We start from the raw sequence: 12,000 nt of genomic DNA on the forward strand, positions 1-12,000 counted from the left end.
TGAAACTGTCAGGGCAGAATTGACACAGGTGAGTAACATCAGCAGTGTAAACACACAGAAGATGCTATTTTGGGTCAAACCAGTGCTCCATGAAGCCCAGCATTTTGCCTGTGACCCTGGCAATGGAAGATGCTATTTAGTGAGAAACTCTGTGGGCCCTGCTGTATGAACCTTGGTGGTCCATTTGCCTCATGCTCCATTGTTACATTAGGGATGTTAGGAGGTATATTTCTACCTTTTTCCTTTACTATCTGCACATGGACCAATTGTCCACTGAGTTTGTATAAATTCTTTTTGAGCTTCATAATATTGTCTGCCTCTGCAGCCTCCTTTGGTGAGAAGTTCCTGGAGTTCATTGCTCTCTGTGGAAAGAATTACTTTTTTGTCTCTGTTAAAGCACTTTCCTACTAGTTTTCATGAAAGTCTGAAGTTTGCTTCTGAATATTGTGAGCTCTGGTGATCTTTTGTTCTGCAGCCAGCTATTGGTAGTGCCCATGGTTTTGTAAACCTTTTTCATAAGCTCTCTTTATCCAACCTGTTCTCTGAACTGAAGAGTCCCAGCATTCTCAGTCCCTCCAATAGTTTTTTAGAGACTAAAGTGTCTCTCCTCTAAATGATTTCTCTGACTCACCTTTATGGGACATTGTATTACCTGGGAATTGCTCTGACCTGTTAGACCCACAGTTCTCCATAGTGTGCCTGAGAGCCTTTGAGTTCTACCTCTGGTTGTGGTAATTGCAGATGTGTGCTTTTTTTCCTGAACATGAGGAGCTTTGATAGTCTTGGATAATAGAACTTGATATTGCTGGTACTTTCTGGTTTTAAGACTTTTATATTTTCAGTGAAGGAATCTTGTAAAGGACATTTAGTAGGGTTTTGGTTTTGATCCAAGTATGCATTTATAGTTTAGAAAAGCTTGTCTCAAGTTTTAAGCTGATTCTACTGTGGAATGTTTGCAGGGCTTATAGTCATGTTTTAAAAATCACTTTATCTGTGGCTTTCCTGTGAAAGGACTGAGAGTCCTATGACTCTCCAGTATAAATAGCAGGAGAAAAAAAATATCCAAACTAAATTGTCTAAAAGTTATATGTGTACACTGAAGAAGTACTGTGTGCTGTCAGATATATTAGGAAAGAAGAGCTCCTTATCAAATTCTCAGTGGGTCTTGTCCAGTCCAGGAAAGCTGTGCCATTTCCAGGGCTTAGAATGGGGCAGGCTCTTGATGCCTTATCAGAAATGGTGCCTCAGTCTGTGATGAACTAGTGCAATTATAACACTTGGGAAACTCTGAAGTCAGTGTATGAACTCTGGGATCCTTCTGTGGGGAAAAGCAGAACAACTTTCCTTTTAAAACACTTCAGCATTTGAGGGGGAAGCAGGAGGATTTAATCTGCTGGTGATACCTACCACCCAGGATATTACAGTTTCATAAGTACAACCCTAAAGCTGAGGGTTTAAGTAGCACAAGATCAGAGTGGGAATGCTGATGACATACCTCTTTAAATGGATAGTTGCCATTCTTGTCTGCTTTGTTTTGTTTTGAGAAAGCAAAACAGGGTTGGGTTCAGGTCATACAAAAGCATGCAAAGTACCTATTATCACTTGTCTGAATATTAGCACTCCATAATGACATGTGGCACTTTCAAGTCTATACTGTGTACTGAAGGCTTTGTAATGTAAGGTCCTTCCCTTCCATCCATACTGTACTGTCTGACCCTTCAAAAACTGGGAGCTGAAGAGCAACTGGCACTGCTGACCTGTATAGAACAAGATCCAGGTTGTGGTGAGCTGGGAGTTTTCCTCTTCTCACAGGCAATTAGCAATAGAACATGGGAAAATGACCTCCAGTTGTGCCAAGGAAAGTTCTTGTTGGACATTAGTAAAAGTTTCTTCACTGAAAGAATGGTTAAGCATTGGAACAGGGTCCCAAGGGAAAATTGTTGAGTCACCACCCCTGGAAGTGTTAAAAAATGAGTACACATGACACTCCATGATATGGTTTAATTTGGCATGGTGATACTAAGTCAAATGTTGGACTTGATGATCTTGGAGGTCTTTTCCAACCTTAATGATTCTGTGATTCTATGATACTAGAATGAGATCGTTCCTCAGCAAAGATGAACTATTACAATTGAAACACTTGCTCTGAGTCACATGGATCTTGAGAATTGGACATGTCTGTACATGCTATTCTGGAATAGCTACTCTGAAACATTCATTCTGGTATAATGATGCTTTGGGGTTTGGCTCTTGGGAGGAATTCAGCAAACCCCAGAAGTCTTACTCCTTAATTTTCAAAATGCTCTCATGTTGTGCTTATTTGGAAACAGCTTTTGTGCTTGAGAACTCACTATACATTACACTGACTCCCATTGAAGCATGAAAAAGAATTGAGGAGGAGTATTGAGGAGATGTGTGCAACAGGGGGCTTAGGAGAAAATCCACAGTACATGAGGGAAGGCAGGGAAAGAAAGGAGAATTAATGAAGTCTGAATAGAAGGGTTGACTTGGGCAAGAACGACAGTTAAAACACTCAAGACCTTGTGAAGCTAGTTTTCATTTCAGGCTTATCTTGGTTTCAAGCCAGGGACCTAAGATCATTTTGAAAATATCATTCATTCATCTGTCTCCCTTCAAGTTACAGAACTGAGTTTGAAAAGCATACTTAAGTTGTAAAAAGAAGGATGTTGAGCAGGGGCATGAATTTTTGCTGGGATAATGCAAGATTACCTTATGTTTATGTCAAATATGTTATTTCATAACTTGTTTATCACTTCCTCTGAAGTATGAAAAAACCCATCTGACTTCTATATGTTTTCCATTCTCTTACTCTGCTACTTTAAGGACACTGGAACATACTATTCCACTCTCCCCTCACCAATTTTCTCAGTCACCATCTGATGGACAGGGGCCATCTTTCTATTTGTAACATGTAACACATGGATGGCAATCCTCCCTTCTCCATTTAAACTAATGACAGTACACATAGGAGCTTGGCAAACCCATAATCTTGCCTTGCCATATCACCTCATCATTGTGAGGTATTTAACCAGCTAGATGTTTAAAGGTCTAATAATCCAACCCTTTTGTCCTAATAAAGTCCTCAAACAACGATGATGAACACAAGCAGAAGGATGCTATCAAAGTTACTGATACCAAGTTAATATTGCTTACCATGAATAAATGTAATTAGTATATATCAAAGGATGAAACATGGCATAACCTCAGACATACTGGGGTGCTTGGGCTTTGTGAGGATTCCCCTGCTTAGACACAAGAACCTGAGAGTGACAAGATGAGCATACAAGGAGACGGTAGAAAAGATGGAGAGACTCACAATCTCAAATGTCAAAAGTAGATGTGGATGACCAAAATGAAACTTCTTCACTTAAGAACTCTGCAGGCTACAGTCAGTTTCACTTTTCTTTTTGCCAGAACACTTCAAAGCTCATCTGAAATGGTTATTACTCATAATGAAATGGAAGTTGATGTTCTGCCATTACACAGGAAGAGAAAAGATTAAAATACCTTAACTGCTTCTTACCATGTTTCAGTACTGCCTGTGATCTGTCAGCTGCAGGAGAAGTTGATCCCTTGCCAGACTGCTCTGTATCTGGTGGATGAGCTATTTTTATTTCATGAATAATGCTTGGCACTCAACACTCACCAGTGATATCCTATAAATGTCACTTATGATGAGTTTGACATTCTAGCTCAAGGCCATGGAGTGGGGGCTACTCAGATGTGTTTGTTGGGGATTCTTCTTTCTTCAGTTGTTGTCCCAAAGTTTATTTGTTCATTTGGTTCTGTGGACTGAAGGAGTGAGCAGAGGAAAGGGAAGAGGAGAAGAAAGAGGGAGAGTGAAATTTGATGTTATTGAGTGTCCTTGATTAGTGATGGCAATTCTATGCTGGGAGTGCCTCTGAGGTGTGTGTGGTAAAACTTGCCTTTATCGACTTAAACCAAAGATCTGTGCAAGAAGTTTTACATGATCCTTGTGCTTGAAAGTTAAAATAGTCAGCGTGGTGCTCTTGTGGTGTGTGGGCTGTGCCTTCAGGGTCTGCCTGGAGCAATCCTTGAAATGAACCTGTCTCTTATGGGATAATTTGCTATTAACCCAATTACTTTCAAACAGAGACTATCTCTGACATTTTTGATGTGTAAATCAGTTCCAGAGAAGAAATGCTTAAGGGTGGGAAAAATATTTGCCTTTCAAATATAATCTACCATCTTGACCTTATCAATTGGCAGAGTCTGAAATGGAAAGCCCAGTTTCATTCCATTTGGCTTTCTCACACTTGTTGACTTCTGATTTCTGTCAACCTTCCATGTGTATGAGAACATTGTTGTGGCAGGGTCTGCAAATCTTTGTGCAGGGTTTAGCTTGCCCGGTTTCTCAGAGGTGGGCTGTGCTAGAGCAAGGGCTCTTTGAGAGAGTTGAGGCAGCCTCCTGGATATGGATGGAGATAAGGAGAACTGGTGTAAGGATTGAAACGGTGGGCAGTTTGTGCATAAACCATAATACTCCTCCTAATTCCTGCCTTCCAGGCATGAGTCCATCTCTGCCCTGTCCTCTGTGCCTGCCCTCTCATCAGACAGCGATAAGGATGGTGAAGATGAAGGCAATGATGAAGATGAGTTACGAGGGCTGCAGTCTTTCCATATTCAGTCCAACTGCAACACTGAGAGAGACTCAGGTATAACTGGGAGAGGGACATGAGCAGAGTGGAGGAAAATGAAATGAATGTGAAGGGAGGACAAGATGAGAGACACTGGCTTAGGGATAACAAGATATGGGCAGAAAGAGACAGGCCAAAGCAGAATCATATGGATAGATACCAATGGGTAATGTGGAGCTGCACATTCCTGCATCTGAAGAGGGGTGCATTTCAGAGTTCTCTGTCTAGAAATGCAGTTGTTAAATTGGCAAGTTTCTTCCTAGTTCCAACTGGCTAAAGAAATTTTGAATTAGTTTCATGGGCTGGGGTCTACAAGCTATTAAAATTCTGCAGAAACCAAAAGAGATCAAGAGATCTCCTCAAAAGAGAGGATTTTAGAGATGTCTGATAAAACTTACAGTAGAGATTGCTGTTATTAATTTGATGTATTTTTACCACAGATGGTACAGTGTATTGGAGCAGATTTTTTTTTTTCCCCAAGCGTTTGGGAGTGCACTGCACTGTGGCAAGTGTTCTGCAGTGGTCTGCTGATTCAATGGAAATCTTACATAAAACTGTATGTCTCCATTAAAATTTTGATACAATGATTTGGGTAGTCAGTGGGAAAGCATGTGTTGACAGTGGTTCAAAAGGTGTAGGAATACTGCCTTTGTTGAAAGATGAAGTAAGAGGTTGTTCAAAAACTGGACTGCTGTACAGGATGTCAACTAGCTGCGTATCTCTTTACCTTTGCAGATCCAGACCTTACCCTCTCAAGAAGCCTTTCCCACTGGGAAATGAGGAGGGTGAGTTATTAAACCTTCAGACTGTATTTCTTGTTACAAGGAAACTGAAGGAGAAATTCCCGGAGAGATTAAAATCTGCATTTGCACATGTGGGAAAGGTGCAACTGTAGTGGGAAACCATTGAGAAGCCCCTCTCTGAAGAATGATTTAGAGATGGTAAAATAGAGCCTAGTTTAAGAGACTAGGGTGTTTGGAGTCTTAAGCTGCACTTGGGATTTTTACATCAGTCTTTTTCTATCTGATGTTATACTTTTTTCTTTTCGTTTTTGATCTGAATCTCATGTGGTGCTGAAGCTGTTCACATACTTGGATCTGAGCAAGATGTTTAACTGTTCAATTGTGCAAGAAGCAGCAACAAAAGTATAATTTTTACTTGATGCTTTATGATTAAAGGTGCCTTTCAGACTGTCTCTTAGACAGTTTTGAGGCTTTTATTGAGATGGACATAATTATATTTTTCTGTTTCTTGTGTTTTTTCTCCTGTTTTTCCATCAGCCAAGCTCAGTCTCTGAGACAGTCTGTGTTTTAATTTCCCTCAGGCCAAAGAGATAGCAGCGATCCAGCGCTCAGAGGCACCGATGAGCAAGGTGCCCCGGCAGCGTGGCCGCTGGTCCCAGCCCAGCAGCAGCATAGAGATGACAGTGAAATCCATGCTCGACCTGCGGCAGCTGGAGTCCTTCTCTGTTTCCCGTTCTCCAAGCCGAGACTCGCTGTCCCAGAACAGCAATGGGGACGACAGAGAAGAGCACACTGACCTTCCTGTGCACGTCAACAAAGTAAGGGCAGTACTGCTCTGAGGAGGGGAACCCACTCTGAGTGCATCTGTCCTGTATCTATTTGTTATTACCTACATTTACTACTACCTGAGGCTATTCTTTTTATTGTTAAAGGTCTTCTGAATGACTTTTGAGGAACTTTATTAGGTAACTCTATTGTAATTCATACTCCTGCAATGTGTGATTCTGCTGTCTTATCGCAGAGATCGTATGGGGTCAAGGTTTCTCTTCAATGGCCAGAAGACCTCATGTTTTCTTTTAGCTCGTTGAATATTTATGTCAAAAACAAGCTGAGAAGTTGAGCTTGGAGGTACAGGTGTGTAAAAATTTGATAACCTGTTAGCTCACTCTGCTGGGATGCAGTTTCTTGACTCCAGTAACCACTGGAATGCGGTTCACATGATGCCCTTATGTGTTGGCTGTGCTGGATGAGTAAATTCTCTTTGATCTTTGTATTGATGGGTTGCAGCAAGTAATGTGTGCTCATCCTCAGAAAGCTAGTGCCTATTTTCCAGTAGCAGTCTGTCCAGTGCCTAGCTTCATTAGAAGTTTTGCCTCCCCTATAACTGTGTGACTGAGAAGAGGATGCAGATTGTTGTGTGCAGTAATTCAATTTTTGAGCTGAAATGGCCCAGTTTTGTGAATTGTCCGATCAGTCTATAGAAGGTAATGGAAGAACCTGCTGCCACATGGCTTACGCTCCTGATGTGTGATCAAAGAGAACTTTACCAAAGAACTTCAGGGAATTGCAAGCAGGAAACAAACCATAAAAGTACAGCAATAGTCTGACAAGTTTGGTAAATACGGAACAGAAATTGCTGTGATTGCTGTGTTTTCTGATCTCAGATTGCTGAACATATTCTGTGCTATAATGCATACTTTCTAGCCCTGCACAGCACTTGCTGAACTAAGGTAAAACACTGGTAATATCTAGTTTTTTTCTCTTTTTAATTAAACCAGGTTGGCAGCTCAATACCTCCCCAAGATAATGGGTCTTGTGCACGACCCCAAGTGATTCGTCTTGTGTCTTGTGAAGAAGGGATTTTCTCTCAGGAACTGGAACCTTCTGAGAGTGAGGAATGTGTAATCTACCCTGAGCAAGATGAAATCCATCCCACAGACTCTAGCAGGTTAAAAATAATCTCTGTGCTGTGCATGGCTCAGATGTTTCTGTTCTGGTTTTCTTGCAGCTTGTGTGGTAACTTTGATGACTTGACTTACTGCCTAATTGATGTCAGACATGTTTAGTTGAGAGTTTTATGTCAGGTGGATGCTAGAGGAATGTGAAACTATGAAGAAGGCACCATTAACGTAATTTTCCTCTGAGGGAACTGCACATTAACATTCTCCTCCAAGTTTTTTTTGTTGAGTAAACAACTTGAGAGTAGCCTTTTTGCTTTCTTCCTTATCTGGATTGAAAATAGCAAGGGAAAACTTGTAAGCTGGAAAACTCACCGACAGTGACACATATGTGGCAGTGAAATGCTTACCCAGGAGAAATGACAGGACACTTATTTATGAAAATTGGGCAAGAATTTAGCAAACCTAGTGTGAGCAATTCATTCTATTTCCCACTCTTCTATGGGAAATAGAATTAATTGCTCAATACAGATGGAATTGAAAAGGACACTGGAGACAGTGGAGACCTTTTTTATTCCTCTGCTGTTTCTTCTGTTTTAATTTTACATAATTTAGTTTTTCTGTGCTCCCTTTTATTTTTCTTCCCTGAATTTTGTTCTTCCCTTCCCCTCTTAACCTGATGCTAGTAGCTGTTTAATTTCCTTTGTTTTGTGTCATGTTACAGAGAGCAGGGCTGATAGCTTTAGACAGACTTTCAAGCAAGGGTGCATGCCAAGATTTTGTAGTTGGGGCTGCAAGGTTTCACCTAGCTTATTTTTCATTTTTAATTTTGTGATGATAACATTTGGATGGAGTAGACCCATGTGCTGCTCCATCATGTAAGAAAGGGAGACCCTCCAGTGATGTTGGATACAGACTGGACACATGGCAATGTTTACAGCGTATGGGAGCTGCCAGGAGTAGTTGCCATTCAGTTCTGTTGATTGACTTCTGCATCCTACCTTGCCTTGGAGTTTGAAACCAAAGTATTCAAAAAAGTGGAAAATGGAAGTCCTTAAGCATCAGGCAAAAGAACAGTGCTGATGACATTTGACAAAATAAGTTCCATGAAATCACAACAGAAATCAGTAACCCTTTCATATAAGATTGTATTTTTGTATGATGTTCTTCAGTAATTTAGTCTTTCTGAAGCCAGAATCTTGTATATTTTCCATCACAGAATTTGCCCAAAGAGGCAGATCATGAACATGGGAAAAAAAGTGTATTAGAGCTTAAATCTATGGCAGACTGGAGTTTCTGTCCTGTAGGTGTAGGCCTGGTTTTAGTCCCTTTTTCATCATGTAAACTTCTACATTTTTTCCTCACCTGTACTGGAAATGAAGCCAGAGCAGGGTGCTGCTGGTGCCTGGTAATCATGGGAACTGACAACGCCCAGAAAATCAGACAGTCCCCTTGGGACTTCCATGTCCAAGCTTAATGAAATGCAAAGAATATACTGTATTATGATGAGAGAAGTCAACTTCTTTTTCTCTTTAAAGCCTTACATTTGTAATAAAAGGTATTACTAACACAGGTAAGGCCTTATTATTGTGTTAATGTTAAAATGTGCTTCTCTACATGAAAACAAGTATGTCTTCTAGTGCTGTATCTTCCTGTCTCTCTTGTAGTGAGTTCCAGGTAAAAGCATTGCCCCATGGGAAGCTGTGTAGAGGTTATCACAGCAATGGATGCCCAGACAAACACAGTCCAGACAGTGCCTGCTCTGTAGATTACAGCAGCAGTCGTCTGTCCAGCCCAGACCATCCGAATGAAGGTAGGATGCAAAGCCATTATAAATATATTTATTTATACGTGAGCTCTTAGTGAGCTGAGCTGAGGTTACACTCCTATTAGTCACACTGGCACTGCTGTACAGATTCAGGGGCATTTAAACAGACACCTCAGTGAAACCACTGTGGAAGCAGGAGTTGGTGGACTTTCCTTCTTTCCTTTTGCACCTTTGGCTTTCTCTTACCTCACTGGCCAAGGAGGCTTAATACTGATTATGCCATAGGCTATGCTGTTTGTAAGATACAGTAGATTAGAGAATTACTGCATATAATGCTGACTAACTTTAATATTCTAGGTTCAATTCAGCATCTTTGTTGGTTTGTTTTGTTTTTTTTTAATTTGGCTAATGTTACTCTGATTTAGTTTTTACAGCACTGGGGTTTTTTTGCCTTTTCCCAGATTCTGAAGGCACTGAGCCTCTAAGCGTAGATGGTGTTTCAGACCTGGAGGGAGAAGAAGGAGAGGAGGATGTGGGTACTAGCATGCCTGAGGGAGAAATTCCTCAGATACCTGATCAGGAAAAGTTCCTCAAGGAGCATTTTGGGACCCTGAGCAACACTGATGGAAAAGGTACATCTCTATATTTTCAGTGGGGAGACTTTGTAAGGTCACTCCTGATTTTTCTCCTGTACAAACCAAAACAGGCTTTAAGTTCTGCTAGGCTTTCATAGATGTGTGCATGTATGGGGAGAGGGGAAAAAATGGAAAACAGTCTAAGAGGCTTAAAGAAGAAGAATTAGCATCTGTTAACTTCATCAGTCCGTGTGTTAATTTGTGTAGATGAGACTGGGCTCTGTGTCAGTTTGTGTTAAGTATTGTCCCTGGAATCCTACAGAGCTGTTACATTGCTCCCGGACTGTTTTTTTTTCCTGTTGCAAAGGAAGGCACTGGCGGCGCGCTCGCCCCGCTTAGGTGACACGCAGTGGCCTCTAGTGGTGCATCAAGGCATAGCCAGTGTCACAAAAGAAAAGGCTGAAAAGCTGGGTGGAGAGAGAGAATAAGAGGAGACATCAGAGTGGCAAAGGAGCTGGTTTGCCTTTATCGACCAACTCCAGAACAAAGCATATCTTTTTAGAACTGATAATGCTTACAGGCAGCAATATCTACGTGAGTTTTTCGGGTTCTTTTTTTTTTTTCTTTAATTTTTTTGCTTTTATTTTTTTTCCTCTTTGATGGGTTTGTTTTCTGCTTCATGCCAGTGCCTCACAGTCTTATAGGCAGGATAGGACACAAAGGGAAGCAAAAAAGGAGGAGGCGTACCCTTAGGGAGAGTAGCAGCTTAAGGCAGAGTAATCTAAGTAGAACACTAAAGGCAAAGGAAATACAATTATTTCATTCTCTGTGGCTTTAGCTTAAAAAAATCCCCTTGGATGTCAGGGAACACTTTATAGTCTCTATGATAAGAAAATTTACAGAGAATGCTCTGTAAATAAACTGCTCATTTTTCTTTCTCCTCTAACCAAAATTTTTAGGTGGCTCATGTAGGAATCTGGAAAGAACCGAAACCCTCAGCATTTCCTCTCGCTTTCTTTCCCAGTCCCCGGCTCTCAGGTATGGCTCTGCTTGTTTTGAGTGTTTCTGTCTGTGCATTTATACTAATATGAGTAGGTCTCATGCTAGGTTCTGGGTGAAAATAGCTGAACAAACTTCTGGCCTTGGTGTGCCTAGGCACAGCAAAGTGTTAGCACAGCCCTTGGCAGGCTGTTTGCAGACTCTTGTGATTTGGACGGGTTATCCTGGATCACTTTAGCTGTTCTATTTATTCTAATGTAACACTATTGTTTGTTCTTTTCCCTCTTTCAACAACATGCTTAATTGTTTCATGATTAATGCTTTGGTTGGTTAAGTTGGAGGAATCACTAATAATCTAATTTTCTCTTCACTGTTTATGCTCTGTTTATTCTTTTGCATTTCATTCAGCTTGGACAATGAAAGTAGATTTGTCAACTTTTCCTTTGTTTTACAGTCCTTTCTTACTCAGCTTTGTTTCTCGGTCCCATGCCTTCGCAGGGTGTTATAGTGTCTCTCAAAAAGCCTCACAGGGGTATTATTCTTCCAAAATTCCCTCAACACCAAAGCACTTCAAAAGGCCTCTGCAAATGGTTTTCCTTGTTATTAAAAAAAAATCCCAACAAAACAAATAAAATCTAAAAAATTAAAGCATTAGGTCAATGTTTTTATTGATTTGGGTTCATAGATTTTTAAAACACACAAATACTGTATTCCTCTAAAATGACAACCTAAAATCTTAGTTCAAAGGAATTTCATTATATAGGACTAAGCAGATTTGAATACATCTTCTAAGGTTCACCCGCTATGTCCAGATTCAGTATGGTAGGGAAGTTTGTTTGTTATTGCTGTATTCAGCTGCTGTCACAAATGCTTCTTAGTCCAATTCATGTATATTTGGGAAGAAAACCAATGGTAGCTATTGTGTAAGCTTCTGGAGAGTTGCAGTGATGAGTGAAGGAAGTCACCGGTGCTCTAAAGATGTAACAGGGGAGGTAGTTTTTGATTATGAAAACCTCTGGGCTTTGAATCTGTTCAGCTGTTTAAACATGCCAGATTGGAAGTTGCCTCCTTTCTGAAGTAAGCCCACTGTGTTTGTCTGAGGTGGAGAGGAAGAGGAAATTAGGCTTTCCTCTTTGAGATACTGACCAGCTTTCCTAGTCATTATGCTTTCATAATGTTTGGAAAGCATATTTACTTCCTCTTAGGGTTATCTTAGAATTGAAAAGATTTAAATTTTAGTAAGGTGAGCTGAGAGAAAAGACATGACCTGACTTTGCCCACTCTCTCCTATGCCTGGAATTTTTCCTTCTCTTTTGTCTTCACTTTTTATGGTGTCCT

General features: G+C 40.6%; 1 protein-coding gene across 4 annotated transcripts in view; it reads left to right on the forward strand.

Moving 5' to 3' along the window:
- The window catches only part of MAPKBP1 (mitogen-activated protein kinase binding protein 1), a 96,311-nt gene that overhangs the window by 77,307 nt on the left and 7,004 nt on the right, over positions 1-12,000 (forward strand). For 3 of the 4 annotated variants that reach the window (XM_054275060.1, XM_054275062.1, XM_054275061.1), the window contains exons 22-28: positions 4,549-4,697; positions 5,415-5,464; positions 6,004-6,240; positions 7,201-7,370; positions 8,988-9,133; positions 9,550-9,720; positions 10,623-10,701. In XM_054275060.1, coding sequence (XP_054131035.1) covers positions 4,549-4,697; positions 5,415-5,464; positions 6,004-6,240; positions 7,201-7,370; positions 8,988-9,133; positions 9,550-9,720; positions 10,623-10,701 — 1,002 coding nt within the window. The remainder of the gene's footprint in view (positions 1-4,548; positions 4,698-5,414; positions 5,465-6,003; positions 6,241-7,200; positions 7,371-8,987; positions 9,134-9,549; positions 9,721-10,622; positions 10,702-12,000) is intronic. The other variant, XM_054275063.1, reaches the window with a different exon arrangement.

Source organism: Melozone crissalis, unplaced genomic scaffold (genome assembly GCF_028551555.1).
Source record: "Melozone crissalis strain CALT ecotype California unplaced genomic scaffold, PUWL_Pcris_2 ptg000018l_1, whole genome shotgun sequence".
Classification (NCBI taxonomy): domain Eukaryota; kingdom Metazoa; phylum Chordata; class Aves; order Passeriformes; family Passerellidae; genus Melozone; species Melozone crissalis.